This window comes from Rattus rattus, chromosome 8, assembly GCF_011064425.1.
Source record: "Rattus rattus isolate New Zealand chromosome 8, Rrattus_CSIRO_v1, whole genome shotgun sequence".
Lineage (NCBI taxonomy): Eukaryota > Metazoa > Chordata > Mammalia > Rodentia > Muridae > Rattus > Rattus rattus.
In genome coordinates this window covers 48,942,141-48,969,691 of record NC_046161.1, presented here as the reverse complement: position 1 = coordinate 48,969,691, position 27,551 = coordinate 48,942,141, and the positions used below count along the sequence as shown (strand labels likewise).

At 41.8% G+C, this 27,551-nt stretch overlaps 2 protein-coding genes across 2 annotated transcripts in view; both read right to left on the bottom strand.

The window, feature by feature from the left end:
• The window catches only part of Ireb2 (iron responsive element binding protein 2), a 46,862-nt gene extending 30,359 nt beyond the window's left edge, over positions 1 to 16,503 (bottom strand). The window contains exons 1-2 of the mRNA XM_032911381.1: positions 16,341 to 16,503; positions 14,850 to 14,939 (exon numbers count right to left, since the gene is read on the bottom strand). Coding sequence (XP_032767272.1) covers positions 14,850 to 14,939; positions 16,341 to 16,359 — 109 coding nt within the window. The 5' untranslated portion in view covers positions 16,360 to 16,503. The remainder of the gene's footprint in view (positions 1 to 14,849; positions 14,940 to 16,340) is intronic.
• Positions 16,504 to 25,177: 8,674 nt separating this feature from the next.
• On the bottom strand, positions 25,178 to 27,039 carry LOC116908101 (14-3-3 protein zeta/delta-like). Its single transcript, XM_032911380.1, has one exon. It carries the CDS (start codon positions 26,892 to 26,894, stop codon positions 26,433 to 26,435), a length of 462 nt encoding a protein of 153 aa, XP_032767271.1. The 5' UTR covers positions 26,895 to 27,039; the 3' UTR covers positions 25,178 to 26,432.
• Positions 27,040 to 27,551: the final 512 nt, after the last annotated feature.

The window sequence follows — 27,551 nt, the reverse complement described above, 5'->3', positions numbered from 1 at the left end:
TGGTATAGGAAGGTCCAGCCCACTGTGGTCAGTCAGTCTTGGGTGGAGAAGAAAGTAAGCCAGCGTGCATGGCAGAAAGCTGCGTTCCTCCACAGCTTTTGCTTCAAGCTCCTGCTTGAGTTCCCATCCTAAACTATGGACTGTGACCTGGAATCCGAATAAGAAATAATGCCGGGGTTGGGGATTTAGCTCAGTGGTAGGCAAGCTAAAGGCCCTGGGCCCGGGTCCTCAGCTCCAGAAAAAAAAAAAAAAAAAAAAAAAAAAAAAGAAAGAATGCCTTTCCTTCCCTAAGTTACTTTCAGGCACAGTAGTTGTCAAAGCAGCAGAATAAAATTAGAACACCTGTTACACCTTAAAAAGCAGGTACCACTCAAAGTGACCTGGAAGGAGGGTGACGCCCTCTCATCCTGTCAATCAAGACTCAGTGACACTTCCTCCAGCAATTCTGCACCACTTCCCTAATGGTAAAACTGGAAACCAAGTGTTCAAGTACTGAGACATTACTCACTCAAATACCACCATATACATGAAATAAATACATAGATACTTTTTTTAAATTGCAATGTTGGGCTAGGCATGATGGCACATGCTTTTAATCCCTGTACCTGGGAGGCAGAGGCAGGCTTCTGTGAGGCCAGCCTGGTCTACAGAGTGAGTTTCAAGATAACCTGGCTATAAAGAGAAACCCTGCCTTGGAAAAAAAAAACAAAACTAAACAAAAATGCAATGTTTATAATCCACAAGAACCAGGAGGAAGGAGCCAAATCTACATAATTTTGAACAGTATGAAGTGCATACAGAAGTTTGGTTATGGAGTAAGCAGACCAAGCACCTGGACCACCTAGAGCTTTCTTAGAGGGTACAGTAGAGGCTGGACACCTATGTAGCATAGCTTCAAAATTCCAAGTCAAAATTATTTTCAGTCAAAATTTATATACATTTATATACATTCATTTTATTCCTCTGGTATCTTCCTTTCTTAAGAAGCCTGTGAAAGGCATGTTCTATAAAACAAATATAAACAAAAAATATGAAAACTAGACAGTAGCTTCCAACAATGGTGGAAGGGTAAAGAGACTGAAGACACTGGCTGATAGTGACAGTGTAACCAGTTCTCATTCAACTGGAGTAGAAGATGAAGTCTAGATGCAATGCTGTTAAGAAAAAGGGGTGTAGGGAAAATGACAGATTACTTGATTATCCCATCGCTGGAGACCAGACATACTGATTATGGGTAAGGGCATAGAAAACAGGAAACTGAGAAAGGATATCCTGTCTAAAACACCAATCCTGATGTTAAATCCTGATGTTATCTCCAAGTTGAGACCCTACCTCCTTGAAGGGAAATGAGGCTAGAAAGAACTAGGAAGCTTATGAGATTCTCACCAAGCTTGATCTACTGGTTGATGAGAGATGCAAGCGAAGCAAAGCAGGCTGAGCCTGAGGCACACCCAGTGAAGGGTCTAAGATAGCTAGCTTTCTCTACATGTTATGGGATGACCTCAAATGGCTGATCAATTACAAAATATATTGCAGTCCCTGAAAATAGCTCAGATTGAGATGGGATCAAAAGCAGATTGTTGCAGGAATTATTATAGGGCCTTTTGCACCTCAAGTTCAACTGTCTGCCATAAAAGAACTTGACCATTTACTATTTTAACTAGAAGTTTAACTAGAAAAAGGATATACAGATAATATTCTTCACATTAGCCAGACTTGACAAGAAGATGGAAAAGGTATGTGTGTGTGGGGTGGGGTGGGGTGGGAGGGATAGAAGATGAGATGGACGGTGTGCCATTTCTTCTAGTGGGCAAGAAGCCTAAGTGAAGTAGAATATGATTAAGATCTGTTCTACAAAGAACCCTTTCTGGGATCCAAAGATGTGGAACCCATGGGAAGAACCAATCTGTCAGTGAGGAGGAAGAGAATAAAACAGAAATTAATAGAAGATACCCCCCCCCAGGTTTGACCTTTATAGTAGAGGAAGGAAAATCCATGATTCAATGTGCAGACAGTGGTCTTACTAATGGCCCAGTAAAGGAAATTGTGATAACCAGGGAATACTTAGCCTGTGAACTGCCTTGAATTAGAAAGACTTTTTGGGAGCTGGAGGGATGGCTCAGGGGTTAAGAAAGACTTTTTAAGCAAACAAAAGAATTGCTCACAGATTGTAAAGCTGTGGAACATGGATGTTGATGGCATCGTGAGTGCCAGAGGCAAAGAAGCTGAGTAATAAAACTACTCATCTCTTCTTGAAACAGAAGCTGCATAGTCTGAGGTATAAATGTGGTAGTTTGAATGGTTTGGCCTCCACAGACTTAAGTGCGTGAAGGCTTGGCCCATGGGGAGTATCACTATTAGGAGGTATGGTCTTATTGGAGGAGGTGTGGCCTTGTTGAAGTAAGTATGTCCCTGAGGGGTGGGCTTTGAGGCCTCCTATGCTCAAGATATACCCAGGATGGTTGGGGATTTAGCTCAGTGGTAGAGCGCTTGCCTAGCAAGCGCAAGGCCCTGGGTTCGGTCCCCAGTTCTGAAAAAAAGAAAAAAAAAAAAAGATATACCCAGGATGGCACATAGTCTACTGCTGCCTTCAGATCAAGATGTAGAACTCTCAGCTCCTTCTCGAGCACCATGTCTGCCTGGACACTGTTGTATTTCCCATATTTAGTCCATGATAATGGACTAACCTCTGAAACTGTAAGCCAGCCCCAATTAAATGCTTTCCTTTATAAAAGTTGCCATGGTCAGGGTGTCTCTCCACAGCAATAAAACCCAAATTAAGACAATAAGGAAAATCAGTCCCCAGTGGATTTACTAATATAAACCATGAAAGATAATAAACTATAATACATCAGTCTCATGCATAAGTCTCTGAAAGCAATAAAGAAAGGATAGCCAGAAGGGACTGGACTTCTGAGTGGCAGCGTGTGATGTTCAGCTCTCTGGACCTGATAAAATTGTGCACATAATTAGGAAAATGTATATATACACACATACATATACATGCATACATATCTATATGTGTATACATATATACATACATACACACACACACACAAAATTACACAATGCTAAGTATCTTACAGTTTTGGAAAAACATTGGGAAGAACAGTAAAAATCATCAGTTAAAGAGTTTGAAGAAACCTTATGTGGATTGGAGGCTGCAGGGACAATGTCCAGAAACCATTATTATTTACAAATATATCAGGGGCAGGTTACTTCCCTATAAGCTGCTAGTCAGCCAGGCCCAAGCCATAAAAACTATTACCACAGCTATTGGTTACATGCTAGAAATGAATGAAACTGTCACTGACATACCTGCTTGGATATGGACCCTGACCACTGTACAATGAACATTTTGCTAATAAACAGTGGCACTGACTGTCACTGATTTCTGATTTGATTTAAAGCCCATTTCATAAGCAAGGGCCCATGTTTGGTCTTTAAGTCAGGACCTGTGGCTGCAGAGGCCATATGCCCTGGTGGGAAAGCTACCATTTTAAAAGCAGATGTTGTATGCCTGTAAGCTGCTTCCTAGACGTTTGTATTTACTATTTCTGTCAGTTACAGAGGGAGTCCTTTTAAATTTTTTGTAACGGGTGATGGTTACTGAAGAGACTCAACCAGTCAAACTGCCAAGGGTAAGTGACTTATTCCTATAGCATAGTGGCTCAATGCTAAGCTATAAATAGGAGAAAATGAGACATCCACATTACACCCTCCATCTCCACCCAAGACCAGGAAGTATTGCTACAGAAGGACTGGAAAGAATGTAAGAGCAGGAGGAAGAGATAAAAGTATATTGCTGTATCCTTCACATTAAAAGACACATTCTCTCCTGGAAAGAGGTGGGAGGTTCAGAAGACTTGGGAGGGGAACTAAACTTACAAAAGTCACAAGACCCTTCCAATAAGCAGTAAACAATTGCTAGGAGAGACTTTTCTATAGCAACTTTCATGAGCACCCCATGTCCCTGTAAGTAACTCAAATAACCCCCTGGTTCACCGAATGTGGCTGGGGTAGAACTGTCTCGTTGGCCTGTTGTGGTACCCTATCTGAAGTGAAGAGGTATTTATTCAAGTTTCCCTAGGAAAGTCACAAAACACTTAGTTTTTCAACATTTTCAGTTGGTCTGCATCACTTCTCTAATTCAAGAATTGCTAATTTAAACAAAATAATTAAATTGAGACATTTTCTGTATCTTATATTCTTTACCCTTTTCAAGTGAGCAATTAGTATTTTTTTTAGTAAATATGACAGGTTTTACAATTAGCATCATAAATGAGTTTTAGAACAGTTTCATAAACTCAATAGCTTTCCTCATGCCCATTTAGTGTTAATTCTCACACCTTCCTCTCCGACCCCAGAAACTTTATGAGTATTTCTATTCTTCCTCTTTTCTAGACAGATGGAATAATACAAAAATACCTTTTGTGTCTGGCTTTCTTTTCATTGAACTTGCTTTTAAAGTTCATCCCTACTATATTATGTATCTTTAACATACATAACATTCCTTCTATTAGATTACATTACATACCAAATTGTGCTTCAGTTTACCATTAGAGGATATTTAAGTCATATAATTTTTTAGCTCTGTGAACACACTTTGATTTTTCTTGGATAGATAGATAAAAATACTATGTACGGAGCTTGGCAGTTAAAAGTACTGAGTTCAATTCCTAGCACCCACAGTTTGTAACTCATGACCATCTGTGATTCCAACTTCAAGGGAACCAACAGCCTCCTCTGGCCTTCACAGGCACCATGGTGCACAGACAAACATGTAGGCAAAATACCCAAATACATAAAATAATGGCCAAAAACATAAATATATTTAAAAAGAATACCATGTATAGATAATAACTAGGTCATATGATAAATTTATGCTTAACCATTTGTTCATTCATTTACTGGTGCTAAGGAGGGTTGAAACCTGGGACTTGTATGTGCTAAGCAAACAGGTTACCACTAAGCTACATTCCCAATCCCCTAACATTTTAAGAAACAGTCCAACTAGCTTCCAAAATGGTAGTATCCTTTTACATTCCCGTAAGAAATGAATGCAGTTTCTGTATCTCCATATTCGCCCTAATACTCATTTTTGTCTTTGACATCACATCTATTACCCCTAGTTAAGAGTTCTAATAGCTTCTCAGCAAGTCAACAAAGTTAACAATTTCCTTCTTGAACTCCTTTTCTACACTTACACAACAGCTCTCTGCAATTTTCTCCCTAGCAAGTCATTTAAAGACAGTTTCCTATGCCTTCTAAATGATTTGCCAAGAGGTACTAGTTCTCTGTTTTAAACTATGCTCATGAAGATGGCTGTAAGTGACTGGCCTTGAAAGCAGTGGTTCTCAACCTGTAGGTCATGAGCACTTTAGCAAGCCTATCTCTAAAATTATTTACAATTCATAATAGTGGCAAAATTATAGTTATGAAGTAGCAACAAAAAAACTTTATGGTTGGGGATCACCATAGAATGAGAAACTGTATTAAAGGCTAAGACATTAGGAAGATTGAGAACCACCGCTTTAGAGCAAAGAGTAGACATGCTTACAACCCATTTTAAAGATTCAGGTTCCATTAGATGTCAGTTTCACACAACCAGCCTGCATTACAGGTATTATGCAGTCCTATTCGACATCAACCTGTTAGGAAACTCATACAGATGTAATCAACTTCTTAACCAATCTTTATATTTAGCAGTTCTTATTTAGGCTTATGTCTCACCCATTAGGGCCCTCCCCTAGAGGTCCTAGGTGCTCCTGTGGCTTCGATCATGCCTATCTAACCACCTTATATACATACTCCTGTGTGGAGATCTAACCCATTCAACTCCACCAATAATCCTAAAATATTTTCTGCAGACCAGATTGGTCTTCTAAGCTTCAGAACTACATGCCTAGTTGCCTCCTGAAAACCACTCTTAAGTTCCCACTCAAGTGATTACACTATGTGCTGGCTCCTTGCTGCTACCTCTGCTGTAATCACTATCAGCTCTTCAGACATCTATATCAATACAGCACCACAGCTGGGCTGGGGCACAAGTCTGTGAACCCAACTACGCAAGAGGCTGAGGCAAGATCACAAATTTAAGGCCTGTCCAGGCTAGAGTTGAGTTCAAGGCCAGTGTGGTCAACTTATTGAGAGTCTAACTCAAAATAAAAAATGAAGGAGGGGTAGAAGTAAAAGTTTGGTGTGTGCTTGTCTAGCATGTCAAGGTCTTAGGTTCAATTCCCAGTACAAGGAGTTTTAAAAAGAAGCATTGTTCTTTTCTTTTTGGTTTCAAGACAGGGTTTCTCTGTATAACAGCCCTGACTGTCCTGGAACTCTATTTATAGACCAGGATTTATAGACCAACTCACAGAGATTCACCTGGTTCTGTCTCTTGAATGCTAAGATCAATGGTGTGAACCACCATACCCTGACTTGAAGCAGTGTTCTTGTCACATCTTTTTTGCTTACTATCACCACTTAGAGTCCAAACCACCACCTGCACGCCTGATCTTCACTAGTGCTTTCAAAATGTGGTCTCAGGACTCCTGAGATTCTGAAAACCTTTCAAAAAACCTGAGGTCAACAGAGACACTTGTGTTTTTTTCCTTGTTAACATTTTGACCTTTCCAGTGATTTTTTTTTAAAAAAAATGTATTGTTGGTGTGTGTGTGTGTGTGTGTAATGCATGTGCCCCAGTATGATCATGGAGGTAAGGAGACAACTTGCAGGAACTGGTTCTCTCCATGTACTATATGGAACCCAGGGATCAATCTCAGGTCATTAGGCTTGACAGCAGGTACTTTAACTGAGACATTTTGCGTGCCTCTGCCCCTTCTCTCCCCAAAATGGCTTAAAACCAACAGTGAAGCTAGACTAGTGATAGGCTAGCTCATGCCTATCATACCAACACTTTTGAAACTCAAGAATTTCCTTGAGTTCAAAGCTAGCCTAAACCAGAGTGAGAGGCCCCCACCCCCAAACAGCAATAGAACAAAAGCCAAAACTGAGTGCTTTGAGGACTCAAGGCAATGGCGCCAAATATATATATATATATATATATATATATATATATATATGACTTATCACATAAAAGACCAGTTTCATGTAAGATTATCATTGAAGCAGAGTTTGATTTCTTAAAACTTAGCTGCTGAAATCCTTCTAATTCTGTGAGACAAAGTGCATATACAGCCTCACTACTTGACACCAAAGCACAATGACTAATGGATGAAAAAGCTGTAAGGAATCATGCTACTTATAAACTAATTAAAAATAAACTTAAGAAAAAGTACAATAATTGCTTGGGGAAAAACAGTGATACTATTAGAGTTGCAAGCTAAATGAAGTTGCTTTTTTTCAAGTTTTCACTTGAACCAACTCACAAAACATGGCTATTCAAATGTGAGCATTCATTCAGCAGACATTTCTCAAACACAAAGTAAGTGCCAGGCATAATGGCACATGCTTTTAGTTCCAGCACTTGGGAGGTATGCAGAGCTCCTGAGTTTAAGGCCAGCCTGGTCTATAGAGTGAGTCTCAGGATAACCAGAACTCCACATTGAGACCCCATTTCAAAAGCAACAATAACAACAAAATAAGCATAGCTACTAATCATCTAGTGCTACACTGTCTGGTCACTACAGTTATTCATCTTTAAGATGTCATAATTAAAGTGATTCACACCTATTGTGATAGTCTGTTAAGAATGATCCCTCCGCCCCCAGGCTCACGTAATTGAATGCTTAGTCACTACGTAGTGGTATTATTTGAAAAGATTAGAAGGATTAGGAGTATGGCCTTGTTGAAGGAACTGTCACTGAGGGTGAGATTTAAGATTTCAAAAGCCCATGTCAGGCCTAGTCAGTGTCTGTCTGTCTGTCTGTTCGTCCATCCGTCCCTCCCTCCCTCCCTCTCTCCAGATCAGGACATATAACTCTTAGCAACATATATCTGCCTACATGCTGCCGTGCTCCCTGCCATGATAATGAACTAAACCTCTGAAACCGTAAGCCAGTCCACAATTAAATGTTTTCTTTTATAACAGCTGCTTTGGTCGTGGTGTCTCTTAATAGCAATAGAATACTAAGACGAAGATCTTCAAAATATATTTTTAAACAAAAACACAGTTGTCAATTTCACCATGTCTTCTTGAAATAGGAACTGGTGCCTCAGTGTCACTGAAGAGCCTCAATACAGTGCCAGCTCCTGGACTAAGACACTGCTACACAGAAAGCCTCTTGTTCCTATGCTAGAGCCTAGACTCTACCTGGAATATTCCTGGAGATGTTACATGCTAAGTCCTATTTTTTTCTCCAAATCCCAACATGGCACATGAACTCTGAAAGGACTCTTGCCTACACCAGCACCTGCTTTCCTAAAGCACATCCATGTTGGAGTAATGTGTTTGTGCGCTATGTAAAGAGTATCCTCGTATTAGTCAAATGCGGATTTCTGAACCAGCAGAAATGATCACAACCAGATTTTGTTATTGTTAAGCATCTTCTGCCTTTGTATTTTGTAAACAGTGTTCTCCATCACTTTCCGATTGGTTAAAAGAAAAAGCCTCTGGCCTATAGCAAAATGCAGAATAAATAGTAAGGTGGGACTCCTAGAGAAAGGAACTCTGAAAAGGAGTCAGACTAGGGAAAAGTCAACCAGCTGGACATGGAGGAAGAAGCAGCTGGGAAGGAAGGAAGAAGTAACTAACCAGTCACATGGAAGAACTTAGACTAGTATAAATGGGATAACTGAGTTAAGAGCTGGGGCAAACAATGCCTAGCTATAAGGTCAAAAGCTTCAAAATAAAAAGTCTCTGTGTCAATAGTCAGGAACTGAGTAGGCATAGAAAGATTCCTGGTTATACATCCACATCACTGACTACTGACTGCTTGGTTATGTTCTCCAGAGGGTGGACTACAGTCTACCACAGTGATTCTCAACCATCCTAATACTGAAACCCCTTAATACAGTTCCTCATGTTGTGACTCCCAGATTCCCAGGACAAGAGCAAGGCTAAATGGCTGCAACAAGACTGGCCAATAAAGAGTTGAGGTTATGGCTCAGCTGTAAGGTGGGATATTCCTGGAGCTGTTACATGCTAAGTCCTATTTTTTTTTCTCCAAATCGCTTGCCTAGGATGCATACATCTTGGGCTTGCTCTCCAGAACCACATAAATAGCATGCCTATAATCCCTGCACTCAAGAAGTAGAGGCGGAGGGGTTGGAGATTTAGCTCAGTGGTAGAGCGCTTGCCAGGCCCTGGGTTTGGCCCCCAGCTCCGAAAAAAGAACCAAAAAAAAAAAAAAAAAAAAGTAGAGGCAGGAAGATCAGAAGTTCAAAGCTGTCTTCAGCTAATAAGGAGTTCAAGCCTCGCCTGGGCTGAATAAGAATCATCCCAGGAAGGAATAAAACATCAAAATAAAAACCTGAGCTAGAAACTGAGGTTTCTTATTTGGGATTTGGAGCTATTTACAAAGTAAGCAACAGAGACGGCTTGTCTTCAGTCAAGTGATCTGAGTGGAGAGGAGAGAACTATGAAGTCCCTGGGAGAAAAAACAAAGAACACTGTCAGTACTGGCCCACTCTCTTATTTTCTTAAGAGACAAGATTTAACTAGCCTGGGAGTTGTATACCAACACAATAAATTCTACTTTGGCTGAGCTATTAAGTGTCACATTTTTATAATCTAAGAGTCTAGTCAGAAACAGAAAATGAAAACAAAACTAAAGTCAAATTCTTGAATATAATATACAAGTTAAATGCAGAATTGTACCTGATATCTACAGAATTGCATTAGGTAATCTTTACAAACATATGTACTATGTATACATACTGTAGATAAACTGTTTCACTGCTTACCCAACTCACAATCCTTTCCAGAGTCCACGGAATATACGAGATTAGAGAATACATATCTTTCCAGCAGGATAACTGGATCAGTAAAGGAAAATTGGCAAATCCGGTTAAAGCAATGGTGACAAAGTCACCCAGAGATACTTTAGCTAGATGGCAAGCCATTTATAACACACAAAGAACAGTCCAGTGGTCATACTGGGAATTATTCAAAGTCAGTACATTGAGTTATACAGAGAAAGGCTCAGGTACAGTAAAAAACAGAAATAACAAGACCAGGCAGCCTTCAAATTGCAAACAGCCTCTGGCTCTGACTGGTTTTGAGAAGAATATATTTTTCCTCTGCTTTCTTTCCATAACTGGAAAACATAGTATCACTTTCTAGCAAAGTATCTGTTCTTTATAGTCCACAGTAGAGACTGGGACAGCATATACTAGGAGTATGAAAATAAGTGTGATGGAGGTGGAAAAAACCGCACAACTTCAATGTAACAATACTATGTATTAATAGCTTGAATTAAAAGTATGTGTTGTGTGTGTGTATGTACCAATGATATCACATTGGCCTAACGTGTTAAGGCCCTGAGAAAGCAAATAATAACTTTATTGTGTAACCATGAAAAGCTGTAGCAAAGTACATCTAGCCCTTTCTACTGGAACTCACACTCCTTGACTTAGAAACCAGGCAGATTCAGATAGCAGGAATACTTGTATTGAATGACATGGAAAGATGTGCATAATATATTAAGTGAAAAAAGGTCACAAAGCAATACACATTGTAATATTCATGCTTTATACACTGTCTATAAAAATGTACTTTTCACTAGGCATGATGTTCATGCCTTTAATTCCAGGCACAGGCAAGAGAATCTCTATGAGTTCAAGGGCAGCCTGATATACAGAGTTCCAGGATAGCCAGGATTCTGTTAGACAGACACACACACACACACACACACACACACACACACACACACACACACCCCTACCTACCTCTGTCTCAAAAACTAAAACGAAACAAAAAGTGATTTTCTATTTTATCTGTGAAGGTCATATCTTGTTTGAAATTCTTAGAAACCACAAAACACTCTACTAAAATGTTAAGTACAGATTCCTTTCAGAGAACGCAATGTAAGGGCTGGTTTTCATTTTGGTTTTTTTGTTTGGTTTTTTTTTCTAGTCTTGGGAATCCAATCCAGGGCTTTGTACACGTTCTACCACCTAACTTGTTATCCTCACCCCCTTGTTATTTGGAGACAGAATCTATGTAGTTCAGGTTGGCCTGGAATCTATGATCTCTTGACACTTACATACATGTGCTACCACGCCTGGCTAACAAGGTAGGTATGAATACAGTGCTGGCTATATTTCTATTTACTATAGTTAAGAAAGTAAGCAATCAGGAAGGAAAAAAGAAAAGATAATGAGATGACCAAAATAAAAGGCCTGAGGCTTCATACTAGTTAAAAAATACGCTATACTAGCTGGTCTCTCCCCTGTCATCCCACTACTAATAACTTCACTCATGCTTCTTCTATAAGGCTGCTCTCTGTAACTATCTTGAGGTTAACTGCCACCCACATACCCTTTGTCCAATGGCAGTTCAACTGCTTCAGAAAGAAGGCTCTATTACAAGCAACAGAGACTGTTCTCTGCCTTGGGATTATGAGTATTCTTAAACTCAGAGAAGACAGTCACAAAGATCTAAGTTTCTAGTCAGTATACTAAAAGGTACCAAAGAGGAAATCGTGTCTGATCAAAATATAGCTAATGTTTCAGCAGTGCCCACTTCCATACCCCAAATATAAATTGAAGAAGCAAAAAATACAATGGACAGAGGCAGGCTCATTTGTGATTGAGGTTACTGTGGTCCACATAGTAAGTTATAGGACAACTATGGCTATGTGGAGAGGCCTCTGTCTACAAAAATAAATAATTTTTTATAATAAGGCAAAATGGCACTACAAAGGGGGAAGGGGCACAGAAATTAATTTGTTACATCTCATCTAAGCACTATGAAGGGCATTAGGTTAGCAAAGCAGATGATACAGGCTGTCTTACTTATTATCCCTTCTCAACCAAGTCTACCTTTTTTTCTTTACCAAGAAACCTAAGGGGTTGGGGATTTAGCTCAGAGGTAGAGCACTTGCCTAGCAAGCGTGAGGCCCTGGGTTCGGTCCTCAGCTCCAGGAAAAAAAAAAAAAGAAAGAAAGAAACCTAAAGCTGATTTTAAAAGTATTTTGCTTATGGTTATAATAAATTTAACACTGGTAATTCTAAGAAAATGTTCCATAAAGATGTGCATAACAGGGATGGAGAGATAGCTCAGAGGTTGAGAGCACTGACTGCTCTTCCAGAGGTCCTGAGTTCAATTCCCAGCAACCACATGGTGGCTCACAACCATCTGTAATGAGATCTGGTGCCCTCTTCTGACATGCAGATATATATGCAGGACACTGTGTATATAATAAATAGATCTTTTTAAAAAGAGGTGCATAACAGCATATCTTCCATCAGAGATAAATTAACTTTTATATTATTGATCATCTCCTTTCATGTTACAATTGCTCGACTCCCTAATTCTGTGTTTATATGTCATCTCCATAAACTATCTATAGAAATTATTTATTTTCAAGTACAAAAAAATATCCCTATATATGGTTTTTTTTAATCATTCATATTAGATTTTAAAAAACTTTTACATGGATAAAGATGTAAGTTAGTTGGTAAAGTACTCGCTTAGCAAGCAAGAGGCTCTGGGTTTGACCCTAGCACTGCCTGAATCACGTGTGGTGACACACACACCTGTAATCTCAGTACTTGGGAAATGGAGGCAGGAAAACCAGAACTTTGAGGCCAGCCTGGGCTACATAGTGAGTTCCAGAATAAGCTCAGCTACACGTGAGTATCTAAAAAAAAAAACCAAAACAAAAACCAAAAACAAAAAACAAAATAAATAAACCAAAACATCCCTTGAGTCCAGAGTGGTGGCTTAAATGAGACTGGCCTCCCCAATAGGAACCTATACCTTAATACTTGGTCCCTAGTCAGTAGAATTGTTTGGAAGAACTAATAGTTGTGGCCTTGTTGGAGGTGGTATGTCACTAAGGACAAGTTTCCAAGTTTCAAAAGACTGGAGCCAACCCCACTGCCCTTTTCTGAATTGTGGCTGCGTCTCAAGATGTGAGCTTCTCTGCTACTGCACTGACACTATGCAGCCTGCCCGGCAGCATGCTGCTAAGCTCTCTCCCATGATGGTTATGGAGTCTAAACTTCTGAAACTGTAAGCCTCAAATAAACATTTTCTGTAAGTTGTCTTGGTCATGGTATCTTATAGCAACAGAAAAGTAAATAGAATCAGGTTTTGTTTAAAAGAAAAGAGTTTATGAAAAACCTATTGCATGTATAAAATATATATATATTTGATACATATGTATACATATATATGTATGTATGAATGAATAATATGCATGTGTGTACACAGAGATCAATGCTGGTGTTTTCACTATTGCTCTTTACCTCAGAAAGATAGGGTCTCTCACCCAGAAAGCATTGCTGTTCTGACTAGAATGGCTGGGCAGGTGGCAAATGAGACATGGTCCTGCCTGGCTCGGCCTGTGGAGAGCTGGAATCACAGATACACGTGACTATGCTGAGCTTCACGTGAGTGCTGCAGGTCTGAACTTGTTCACGTGCTATATGGCAAGCACTTTACCTACTGAGCCATTCCCTGTCCCTTTTTTGGTAAACAATTTTCTAAAACCAATATAAAATCATCATTACTTATGGGATAAAATCAATAAAAGACATAAAGTATAAGGAAATACCCATGCTGTCTTATCAATACAAATCAGTGCAATGGAAGGTAAAAAGCTGCTGCTGCTGTTCTAGGGAATAGTTACTTTTGAAGAGCAATCTAATTCTAAGACATTAAAAAATACCTACACTGTCTCACAATGCACACAGACTCACTATACATGAAGATTTAAATTCCTAAAAATCTGTAGTATTTATAAAGGACCAATAAAACAGGAATGAAGAAAACCTCTCTCCAAACTGGAGAAGGCTGGTCATGAATTTTTTTCATAAAAGCTTTGACAAGAAAGTTCATCAGCAGGTTCTTTCAAACAGGTTTTCTGTTCTTTGGTCTGGTTAGAAAAGTTGCTCAACTGTCAACTAAATCAAAAGCTGAGCTTGGGGCGGCCTCCTTTCAATTCCAACACTTAGGAGGCTGAGAAAGGAATGACAGAAAGTTCAAGGCCACCCTGGGCCACTTACGAGACCATCTCTCAAAACAAAAGAAAACTTTATCAAAATTAAGACTGCATCCATCCCATGGCCAAGAGGTAAGCCATGTTCATTGTTCTGAGAACCCGATGAAAGGTTTGACCCCAATTAGGAATGTGAAAATGTTTACCAAAGTGTCAGAGAATCACACCTAGAAGAGAAGGACAATGTGAACCAGTGGGCTGAGCTGATGATGCTATGTAAAGATGATCAAGAATAGTCAGAGGCTCTGGGCAGTAGGGGTCCATGCCTTTGATCTCAGCACTTGGGAGGCAGAAGCAGATGGATCTTTTGAGTTTGAGGCTAGCCTGGTCTACAGAGTGAGTGACAGACAGTCATGTTCTACAGAAAAACCCTGTCCTGAAAAAAACAAAAAAAGAAACAATAACCGTAGGCACTGACCATTGAAAAAGTTAACACACACATTAAGTCATGATAGAATATTATGCTTTCTTTTAAAAATAAGATTAGCCTTAGAGTTTGGGGGTGGGGGAGTGTACCATCTAATTAACTAAAAGTTTTAAAGGAGAAATCAAATCATGGTTTCTATTTTCCTCAATGAGAAGTCCCAAAGGAAGATTTGTAAACATGAAACAAGGCAAGGTGTCCCTGTTGCCACATGGTGGAAATAAGTTGTAAAATACCTTCAGCTCACCTCAATGCATTAGCTACTAGAAACTAAAGCCCATGAAAAATGAAAAGAGCAACATTACCATACTTGGTGCCTCCAAGTTTAGGTACATTGAAGAACTTCTTCTGTGAACTGCCATTTAATGTTTCAATAAGGTACTCAAAGGTGTATCCTGAAGAAGAAAAAGAACAAACACCTTCCATTAAATACATTAAATTAAATGCACTAAGTACATTAAATACAGTTACCAAGAACTTTATTCAAAGAGAAAACACCCAAAATCTTGCTCAGGAGAACTGTGTGCTGATGGAAAGGTTGAGTATTTGCACTACTCAGTAGGGCAGCTCTGAGCCACAGTAGCTTGGAGGCACTTGAACTACGGCGGCAGTGATGGAGGTGCTGGCTATTCCATATCTCAGACACAGACTACTCCATCATACTGCAAGAGTACGATCTAAAACTGTGACACTTGTCAAGTAGAAACTAGTAAGATAACTTACTACCCTGTCTGTTGAGACAGGGTGTGCCACTGTAACCCAGAATGGACCTCGCTGGGCAACCAGGAGAGCCTCCAAGTATAGGCAAACCATCCTTTCTCTGTCACCTTAATGCTGGGATTATAGCCATGCCCACCTAGTGGCTTTTCAATCTTAAAAATATGTTAAATGTCTGCAAAGAGACAATAAGAATGCTTTAAATGATGTACAAGCATTCAGAAATCATGCCCTGAACATTGCTTAAGTACAGAGAGAATGCTTTGAGAAAACCATTGTTGGAGGTTTTCAAAAAGCAATTAACAATCTAACAATAGTTAGAACACTAAAGATGTTTTTTTAAAGCGACCATCAAAATATCTCGATAATTTTGGCACATCACATTCTCTTAAGAGACATACCCTTAGTGGTTATGCACTAATTGAATATGCCCCACTCTCAGTGTTGAGGGAAAGGGTGAAGGCAACCTTGGGGTAGAAAAAAAAATTCATTATGCGGACTCATTACATGGATGGGCGAGACACTTAAATATTGCTAAGACCTACTTCCAAAACCAGAAAACAGTCCATTCGGAATGGATAGTGTTTTCTTTTGTGGAGGGAGGTGGGTGGGGGAGGAGACGGCAATAAATAATCTGGGAACTGGCTAACGTTCGGCCTCGACAGCCCCTCCACTTCCAGGAGGAAAGAAAGAGGGAGAGACAGCAGTGCAATGAACAGCCAGCAGAGTGAAACCTAAACAAGGGACCCGGGTCTTCCAACCCTCAATGCTCACAAAAGGGGAGCGGGGAGAGAAAGACGTGGGCTTGTCCCTGCCCCAGGAGTTACTCCCGGGGGCCTGGAGGCTGCAGACAACAAGCAGCGGGCCCTGGCCAGTGGCGGAATAAGCGCCCGGCTGAAGAGCGGGACGCCGGAGGGGAGGCCCGGCTTTTGCGGCCTCCGCCCCGAGGGGAGAGAACGACCCAGCCCTGAGGCCCCGGCTGCCCCCCGGGTGACCGTAAGAAAAGCAAAGCAAGCGCCACGGCGTACAGCAGCGCACTCCTCCAGCCGCCAACGCTAAGGCGGCGGCCGGGAACTGACCTGCACTTGGGGAGTCCATCGCCGGAGACCATATTATCCCGGCGGGGAGGGGGCCGGCGGGGGAAGGAGGGGGAGGCCGGGCCGGGAAGATAGGGAGGAAGACCGGCGGACTGGCAGGGGGAAGGAGGAAGGAAGCAGTCTCGCGCAGACACCGCGAGAGCCGCAGAGCTGGCCCGGGGTCCGCGCTCGCGGGATTTGCCGTCTAACTCTCGCGAGATCTTCGGGCAGGCGAAACAAAGAAAGAGAGGGGCGGAGCCAGCTGGTAGGCGGGACGCTGCGCATTCTCCGTTGTTCTCCAGACTGAGGGTGGGGGGCGGAGCCCTGAGCGGTAGTAACTTTGACGACGGGACGCCATGGGTTCCGTTACTTTGTTGTAGCCCAGGAGTATTCAAGGAGGTTTTGAGGTCCAGCGATGACTGCAGGGTGTCTTTTGGAGGAAAGAGTCAGGATTGAGACTCGAGTTCTCCCTGCATGGTAAAGCCTTGTGTTAAGCGAGAGGTGCCCACTCGCGCATTCTCAAGAGAGCAAGGCCGGATTCAGGGGATACATGGGCATGGACAATCAACTTACTGAATGAATTAAAATTTCCATATTTTCCTGTAACTTCAATCTCTCTTTTCCCAGGAGAAATGATGGTGATGGTGTCTTAAGTCCCTTGCCCCCGTCAAGGAGAGTCCTTATGTGTTGTTCCCTGTCTGCTTCTGTCTTTTGGTGAGCGGACTCTTTGCAGTTAGTTGTCTGGTTCGTTGTCTGGTTTGCCCTTCTCTTTCCAACTCCTATTCCTTCCCAGACTGGTTACCGCTTCCAAAAATGCCTTTGATAAAGGTATGCATACGTTTGCCAATACGTTTCCCAGACCTTGCTTAGCTGTTAGCTTAGTAAGTTAAGACATACTCCATCAACCTCCATAAATCCAAAACTGTTCTGTACTTCCGCCTCTAAGCTTGCTGCATCTCAGTCTCTGCCAGGGCCTTTCTCTACTCAGATGTTAAGTGTACTGGCATTAACTATCTCATGATGTAGGTTTTGCACCAGATTTCATTTCTCCAGCTCACTTCACCTCTCTATTGGCTCCAGTTATCCGTTCATATGCTGATGCTCCCTAACCTATAACTCAAACCCTTCTCCTAAGCTTAGAGGAATATGTCCTAATGCTTGTTACCACAGGCATCTCATATGCAAAACCTCTCCAGAACAATCACCACAACCACCATCAGCCAAGCCAGGGAGTTCTTTGGTTTCACCTGGACCGCAAATGCCACTGCCAAAGCACACACAGGCATGCCGTCCTTGACTCCTCTCTTCATTCCTGTTGATAGAAGTCCATTTGATCTCCTTACTTCCTAGTTATTTCCCCCTTACCACCCTGTTCTTGACAACTGTAACAATCTCCTCAAAAAGTCTCTAGGTAATCATTTCCATGAAATTGAAACAAACTAAGAAGGACACAGTAACCAAACTCACATTCAAAGAAACTGACTCTGGATTTGAAATGCTTTCAGATAGAAGCAAGAGCTCATGTATAAATTCTATGCTCACAAGGCTGAATTGCCTAGTACTTCTGGAATATCTCAGTTCCTTTTCTCTTGGAACACTTCCGTGCACTGTGGGCTAACCCTTACCCCCTCTTTCAAGACTCGTTTTTTTGTTTGTTTGTTTTTTACGCTTTAAAGATTTATGTGTGCATCTTAATGTTAGTATATGTCATGTGTGTGCAGGTACCCAAGGAGGCCAGAAGATGGTGTTGAATCATCTTTAATGGCCAGCCTATCTCTCAGATCTCATGGTTTTCACCATTTAGTTTGAAAATTTGTTGTGGTCGTGGGGATTGAGCTGAGGTCCTCTACAAGTGCATAAGTGGTCTTAATTGCTGAGCCATCTCTCCAGCCCCCAGGACAGTCTCTCATACAACCACACTACAACAATCAAATTCAAGAAATTTAGCGTTGGCACTATTTTTTTTAAGATTTTACTTACTTTATACACTGTCGCTGTCTTCAGACACACCAGAAGAGGGCATCGGATCCCATTAACGATAATTGTGAGTCACCATGTGGTTGCTGGGAATTGAACTCAGGACCTCTAGGAAGAGCAATCAGTGCTCTTAACCACTGAGCCATTGCTCCAGCCCGAGTTGGTACTATTAATATTTATACTTTATGCATTTGAAGAATCAGCCTTATTAACATTCTATAATCAAACATTGGCATTATTTACAACCAAATTTAATTTTTTGCCAATTGTTTCAATTGTTTTATCTTTATCTTGTTTGTTTGTTTTGAGATACAGTCTTGCTGAGTAGTCCCCTGCTCATCTGAATTCACCATATAACCCCGAAGGGACTCTAGCCTGCCCAAGTGGGGCAAACATGGCTGTGGCAGGCCCTGCCCTTCTCCATTCCCTCTGTCTTGCTAAACACTGTCAGATTACACTCCGAAAGCTAGCAACCAGTCTGTTCCCTAATATGGCCACTTCCTCCTCCTGAGGCTGACAACAAAGATCCAGCTATTTAAGTATTGAAGTCAGAAGCCCCCTGTGGCCAAGCCAGTTAACATGCCCAATTAAATTTGAAACCTCATCTTAACATGGTTCCCGTTTTACCTTTATAAACTGCCATTTGCCTACAAGGCATGTCTGTCTGCCCTCTGTCCAGAGGCAGTCCTTTGCTCCCTGCCCCCACATACAAATGCCCCTTTCCCCCTCTTTCTCTCGTTCCCTTGTTCCCTTCCCCTTCTCCCTCATCCTCTGTCTCCTGTCTTTGTCCTCTATCTCTGTCCTCTCTCCCTCGAGGACAAATAAATCCCCTTTTTTTTGCTGAGAACTTGGTCTTGAGGGTCTTGAGGATCCCTAAAAGCCCAAACTACCTTCAAACTTGCAGCAATCCACCTGCCTCAACCTCCCAAGTACTGGTGTACGTGCTACCAGGCCTAGATAATATTGTTTATCTAGAGACTTTTTTCCACCTAAAATCTGATCCTGTCTAGTCTGTACTTAGGATAGTCTCTTAGCTGCCTATTTTCCTTGGTGCTGTTGGTATTTGTTTCAAAGCATTCGGTTGTTTTTGCAGAATGTTCATTAATTGGAGCTTGCGTCACTGTCTCCTCATGCTACAGTTCATCAGGTGAGAACCTGAGGTTGCGTCACAGCATTCTCTGTCACAAAGTTCATGAAAACTCATGCAATCAAGTTTTTAAGAATATTTACTTACAACGTTTATGCTTTATAATGGCAAAGCCCATAAACTGACATCACCACATGAGCCACTGGAATGACTTGTACTGAGCGTCCCGGTGATGTCACCTGTGGCTCTAGGTGCATATGAACATTTGTACAGGGTGAGCACTAGATTGCTGCTTATAACAACATTTGAGACAATTTCAATGCTTGCCAAAGGAGCATGGGTAAAAAGTACAGAATACTCACATAAAGGTATGCTACGAGATGTTAACACACAGATGAAAATTATAGTGTCATTTGTTTTTAATTTATTTTTCAACAACTTTGTACATGTATGGGATATATACCTCTCTTATCCACCTCCTACTTCCTCTGAAATCATTCCAACAAGTCTCTCTCCTATTTTCTTCCCTCTCTTTCATAATCCAGTGAGTTTCTTTAGGGTCACTTACATGTACATGGATGTAGAGTCATATACAGGATCATGGGCAGCAGCAGGGTCATATACAGGATCATGGGCAGCAGCAGGGTCATATACAGGATCATGGGCAGCAGCAGGGTCATATACAGGATCATGGGCAGCAGCAGGGTCATATACAGGATCATGGGCAGCAGCGTACCCATGATATATAAAGACTTTCAGTCTTTCTGCCTCATCACAGGTATACACAACCATACCTGATTCATCCTCAGCTCAAAAAGCACAGCAGAATTTTAAGACCAAATCCACAAGGCTCTAGAGCCACTGTTTACCTTTTCACATCCCCAAGGTGAGGTAAAGTCTCAGGTCTAGTAGGGGTGAGACTAAAAGTTCTTTCAGCCTTCCCGAATCTTAGAATGACCTTAATGGTTAAGACCTGAGGTCTCCCATGTTCAGCCAAGGTATAGTTTAATTACATTGACCAAGCCTGTTTGATTATTGGTTTATTAGAGAGATAAAAAGCATGGTAAATATGAGTGCCTGCCATTCTGTGGACCATGATTGAAGCCACTGCTGAATCTGACCATGGGTAAGGTAAGAGTAATTGGTTGCCAGCCCTTGATATGTGAAATCAAAGCAAACTATTGTGCAGCCCAAACAGGTAACTGTGTGTCCTGCCAGCCTAGCAAAAGGAATGCCAATAACCATATAATAATATAAAACTATAACCATATATATATATATATGTATATATATATAGAGAGAGAGAGAGAGAAAATAGAAGAAAATACAAAATGACACTTTTTAAGTTTTTAGAAATGAAGGTTGCTGAGATTGTACGTGGGAGCCTGAGGTAGGAAGATTACCCTGATTTCTAAGCTAGTCTGAGCTATGGTGTGAGAATGTCTCTAAAAAAAAAAAAAAAAAAAAAAAAAAAACTTTTTGTAAAGTCACTGAAATCTTGGCTGGGAGCCCATGTTGAAGAATGTTAATGTAGGCTTGTGTTGAAGAGTACCTTTCGTGGAAGTGTTCTAAGATATAAAACAAAACCACAAGAGTAAAGGGCTGTAGAGATGGCTCAGTGGTTAAAAGCTCTGGCTACTCTTCCAGAGGTCCTGAGTTCAATTCCCAGCAACCATATGGTGGCTCACAACCATCTATAACAGGACCTGATGCCCTCTTTTGGAGTGCATAAAGACAGAGGACTCATATATAAATAAATCTTTTTGGAAAAAGAAAAAGAATAAAGAAAAAAAATAGAAGCAAGTCTTATTCCCCAGAGGCTTCCCTTTTTCTGAGAGAAACAAAACAAAACACAGGCCTGCCATTCCTAAAAGGAATAAGAACCTAAGGTTCGTAAGTACCACTATGAAAGCGAGTAGCTGAGGGCTTGGCTGTGTTGGTAGAGCATTTGTCTAACATGCAGAAGGCCCTGGGTTCAATTCTTGGTACGCACCCCCCTGTAACCCTAGGTCTAAGGCACATACTCCTGCACACAAAGGTACGAACATGTGTACACATGAACATACACAAGTATAAAACTCTAAAAACAGTTCAAATGTCTGTTCAAAAACAGACCTGGCATACATGACACTATCAAAGCAACAACAGCCCCACCTGTACGGATTTAATGTCCCATCCCCCAATCCATCCTAATGGCAGGTTTGATTGGTTGAGAGCCTGCTGGAGCAGGATTGGGCATGATGCAGTGAAATGGTCACTGTCAACTGTAATATCAGCACTCGAAAGTGGAAGCAGGGGAGGGAGGATTTTGAGTTCAAGACCAGACTGACCTACATATCAAGACCCCCAACTCAAAAGTAAAACAGAGGAAGAAGGGGAGAAGAGGAGTGGAGAGGAGGAAAAAAGCAAGTGTGAAGGCACAGATGGGACTCGGCCCTGAGGAAAATCAGCCTGAGACAGGTGAAAGGTCAACCCAGGAGCAGCCGCAGGCCTGGGCTAAATCCTCCTGGCAGCCTTCACAGGGAACCAGCTCCTCTGGCCTCCCTCGTGGCATCTCGCCCCAGAAGTCCATGAACTTCCATTGTTTTGTTACCCGCATTGTGTCACAGAAATCCCAGGAACCACACTAATGCCTTCTTTGATTAGCCAGAGTACAGCAGAGACAGCACAGTTAAGACACCTGAACTTGACTGTAGGATCGCATCCCAGTGAATCTGTCGGTCCTTGAGCTGTGTCAATATTTGTCAAGAGAAAAAGTGCACACTTAGGTTTCGGAATGCTTTCCTGTAGTCTGTAACTGCGCTTCCACTTTCTGATGCACACCCTTCCGTTTGTCCCTTTCATCACAGATACTGCGGTGTCCTGTCAGAGTAGAATCTCCTACTGTTGTTTGACCTCATCCATCGGTACCACAGTTTGGGTTCCGGTCGTTTCTTACTTGGTGCTAGGCTGAGCCATCTCAAATTGATCACTGGGCTAGTCGCATGGCTGGGTGGAGGAAGACACTTACCGTGCGAGCCTGGTGACCTGACTTTGATTCTCAGGATCCAACTCCACGAGGTTGTCCTCTGATTTCCACGTGCCGTGGGACTTACACTTGCACACATCATACACACATGCACAATCAGAAAAATAAACAATACATTTAAAATGTTAACCTTTGGACACTGTGATCTAAGCATAGTGAGTTTTATATGTCAGCTTTCTGATTTTCTAACAGCTCTCCCTGTTTCACCCTTGACTTCTTAATTCGCCATTGCTCCAAATACCCTTACAACCCCACCAGGGCATCATTTCCCCTTAATCACAAATCTGATTATGTTTGTCTGAAATCCTTCAGAGTTTCTGCACATGTTTATCAAGCTCAGACTTCCCAGCTCAATGTCTGAGGTCGCCTTGGGCCTAGCTTTTATTTGTTCTGCTGTCTATTTTTCTCCTTTTCTTAGCATGCACACACACACACACACACACACACACACGTGTGTGTGTGTGTGTGTGTGTGTGTGTGTGTGTGTGTGTGTGTAAAGACAAGGTTTCATGATCCCAACCTGGCCTCCAACTTGCAATGTAACTGAGAATAATCTTACTTCTGATTCTTCTGCCTCTTGTTTTTTTAGTGTTGGATTACAGACATTCCACTATACCTGATTTCTGTCTCTGTCCTTGTCTCTGTCTCTGTCTGTATCTCTGTCCCTCTCCCTTCTGCAGCCCAGGCTGTCCTCTAACTCATAACAATTTTCTGCTTAAGCCTTCAGAGTACTGGGATAGAGGCATGGGCCATCATGCTCAGTCCAACCCCTATTCTCACCTAGTACTCTGACACAGTTTCAGATCTAGGATCAGCTTCAGGAGTCCCAAAAGACTCCCCTAGCCAGTATCCCAGTTAAACAGTAAACTGAAGTTCCCAGAAATAGCCACACCTATGTGAAAGATTCTAACAGCCAACTGACTGGGCCCAACTTTGTGATTGCACAAAGTTGGAATGCTTTAAATCAAGAGTCAAACTATCTGGGCTAGTTTTAGTCCCCCCAATAACTACTCATTGCCTACTTTAAATCTGACCTAATATCCCTCTAACTATCAGATCAAATCTCTGGAATATATTCCCAGCAGACCACCAGCTTCCACTAACCCCAAAACTAACAGCTTTCCTGGCTCTGCTATAACCCAACAGGCTGCCATCCCTGTCCGTTTATTTGGTAAGTGCCTTGGTTTATAATGCCTTTGTTCTATAAAACGTTCATAAAACCACATCCACATCGGAACACACTATTCAGGACAACCTGAATCCATTCTCCTGGGCCATGGCTGAGAATTCTTTCTGAGATGAGATTTGAGTTTTTGTAGTGAAAGCAGAGAAAGAGTAACTAATCACTGTGGGACACTGGGCAAGGAAGATGGAGAGACTCAGTGGCCCTAGGTCCTTTATCTTTAGGGCACTGATAGAAGCTTTAGGTTTAGGTTGAGGCAAGGGGAAAGTTATGCCTAGTTAAGCAGGCTTGGTCAAGCTGTTTGTGGTTTGGTTATCACTGCAGCTCTAGTTCCCTTTGGCTTCCCAAGACATTGCTTTCCATTTGAGAGAAAGCGAACTGGAGCCTCACTGTCAGAGATTAATGGCCTCATTCTGGAGCCATCCACTGCTGGGGTGGCAGTTTCAATCCCTATCATAGAGGTACTTATAGGTCCTGTTGTTCCTAGAATCTAAGTTGAATGCAGGTCTAGGACAATGACCTGAGACATTAAGGATTGGCAGTGATGTCCTGGTAGGGATGAAGATACTCTAAAGAGATTCCTGTGCTGCTGCCTTTGACTATCAGACTTCTGAGACAATGAAAATTTCCCCAGGAGTCACATGCTGAGAGAATGAAAAAGACAAAAGTGATCCAGCCAGGGTAGGAACTTGTCTCTGGGAAGAGTTTACACAGCTATTACTTGTCAGACTTACCTGTCAGAGAGACTGAAACGAAAACAAGGATGGGCCATTGGTGGTTAGGACATAACCTTGACCAAGACTGCTTCGTTAGGCATACCTTTCATCCTCTATTTAAAACCAAAACTCTATGTCAGGACCAAATATAGACCCAAGAGATGTGACAACTAGTGTTAATTGTCAACTTAATAGAATCCAGAATCACTTAGCCTCTGGACGAATCAGTGAGGACATGCTTGAAGAGATGAACTTGATTGGGTTCCTTGAGATGGGAATACACACTCATGCATGGCACCATTTCCTGGGGTGGGATCCTGGACTATATAAAAAGGAGAAATGGGCTGAGCATGTGCCAACTAGTACTGGTGATGCCTAATTATGAATCCAACGTGTAACCAGTTATAAATACACACATATATACATATATATATATGTATATATATACATATATATATATATATATATATATATATATAAAGTATTCACGGCCCTCTGCTTCCGGATAGTGGATTCAATGTGACCAGCTTTTCAAGCTCCGCCTACCTCAGCTTCCCTGCCCTTATTAGAATGTACTCTTAAACAACAACTGAGATCAACCCTTTGTCCTCTGAGTTGTCTTGTCAGGGTATTTTATCATAGCAGCAGGGGAAAAAACTAAGACAAGGGGACCACTGGGCCTCTATTTATTCTTCCCAAAGTTGCCACGTTGAATAAACCACTTTTCTCTGCTTTTTACCATTGCCTATTCATGGGTGAGCCAGCCTCGTTTCTTTGGACATCTAGGGCCGTAAGATGACTAGAGGAGACAGATACAAAATGAAGGCAGAAGCAACAGACTTTCAGCCATTTTTTTCCATTCATAAAACTTTTATTCCACTTACATGAACTTTAATACATGTGTTCTTAACAATTACGCTTGGATTGTTCATGAAAATTTCATAAGACATTAAAACAAAGCTAGCCGTCATCTCAAGTTATTTCCCTGTTAACTATTTTTACAGCACATGCATGTTAGGCAAGTATCAAAAAGAGAAAAAAATCACAAAAGCAAAAACAAAACAAAACAAAAAACTTAAAAAAAAAAGTTAAATACATGGGATTTTGTTTACCGCAGTGCTTGATCCGCATGGAGCCGGAAACACCAAGCAACTCGTTTGTACTGCATCTTTACTTTTACATTTGTTCTTAGATTGCCTAAAACATTTAAATACAAATAAAATGTGTAGCAAAAATAATGAAAGCAAACAGCAGGTAACTTTACAAATGGAATGTGAACCTTTTCTGCCCTTATCAGAGTAAATTGGGTCACAACTTTGTCTACAGACGACTTCTGGAGCTGTGGTCAAGGGTGTGCACGCAGACACACGGTCTTAGCGTGCATCCACAGGGTGTTTGTGTCCCAGTCTCACAAGTGCTCCAAGCCTTACAGTAGCCACACAGACTACACTCATGACTGGACCCATTATCCTGTTTATTCCCCGCCAGCACACACCAATATGTAGGCAGTTTTCTTTGCTTAGACATGAAAGCAGTTTGAACACTGGCCCTTCTGAAGCCACAATGGACCAAAAGTACTAACTATGCCAAACATGTGTAACTCATGTAAAAATTCCACATCCCGTATTGGCCACCTCAAGATGAAAACGAGTAACTCCCTAAAGTTAATTGGCTCTACTCCCCTAATATTAAAACATAAAAACCACATGGGAAATATAGAAATTCAAATAGAAGTAACATAAACCTGTCATAAATCGTAAACAAAAAAAACTATCTGTGGGACAGCATGGATGACAAATGGTCTACTGTGTAAATTTTAGAATGAGGTAGACAAAGGTTGGAAGGCCGGTTAATTTTCCCCTCCTTCTCCCGCTTCTGCTTCGTCTCCTTGGGTATCCGATGTCCACAATGTCAAATTGTCTCTCAGTAACTGCATTATTATTGTGCTGTCTTTGTACGACTCTTCACTTAATGTATCAAGTTCAGCAATGGCTTCATCGAAAGCTGTTTTTGCAAGAGAGCAGGTTTTCTCTGGGGAGTTCAGGATCTCGTAGTAGAACACAGAAAAGTTGAGGGCCAGACCCAGTCTGATGGGGTGTGTCGGCTACATCTCCTTTTTGCTGATTTCAAATGCTTCTTGGTATGCTTGCTGTGACTGGTCCATAATTCCTTTCTTGTTATCACCAGCAGCAACCTCAGCCAAGTAGCGGTAGTAGTCACCCTTCATTTTCAAATAGAAGACTTTGCTTTCTGGCTGCGAAGCACTGGGGATCAAGAACTTTTCCAAAAGAAACAGTTCGTTGTTGCAGATGTCCCTCAGCTCCGTCTCAATCTTCTCTCTGTATTCTCGAGCCATCTGCTGCTTTTTCTCAGCACCTTCCGTCTTCTGCTCAATACTCGAGACGACCCTACAACGTTTTTTATAAGCAACAGAGAGAAGGTTCCTCTCCTCGTTAGACAGCTCCGCTCCTTGTTCAGTGACAGACTTCATGCAGGCTGCCATGTCATCGTATCGCTCTGCCTGCTCGGCCAGCTTGGCCTTCTGCACCAGCTCATTTTTATCCATAACTGGATATTCTGTGTCCGGAGTGGGTGGCAGCACACGGACCCGGCTCGGCAGTCTCTGGGCGGCGGCAGCGGTGGCGGTGAGGCTGAGACTCTGTCCCTGATCTGGCTGCTCAGAGGCTACAGACGCTCCGCAGACACGGGGTTTCCTCTCAGCCATTTTTAAAACAAGCATTTAAAGTCGCTTCAGCTTAAATGCATTGTTTCCTAGCTTGGACCCCAAAGGTAACTAAAAGCAACGTGAGAGCCAGGCATTTTTGCCTTCTTTTTGTAAAGCCTTTAATTGTCCAGGAAGAACAAGGCCCATCAGAACAGACCCCTCGTTCCACCAGGAGCTGGAGAATGCACTCTGAAGTAATCTCTTCCTGTAAGTCACCTTGTCCTTTAAGCAAAAGGACTTTCCAGGGCCACCTTTCAGGACGAAGGCTGAGGCCACCAATGATAAACCTGATCACAGGTTGACCAGGACTACTTAATTATGCATATGCCTTGCTCCATGCCCCAGTTCTTCCTCTAAAACTCATGTCGGTGTCTGGAAGATGAACTTAGGGTTACTGTGCCATCATGGCCTTAATCTGGGCTTGACTTGGTTCCCCGGCCTTTGTGGTCACTGTCCAAAGAACTGAAGATGAGGCACATAGAAAGTAGAGTAGATGGT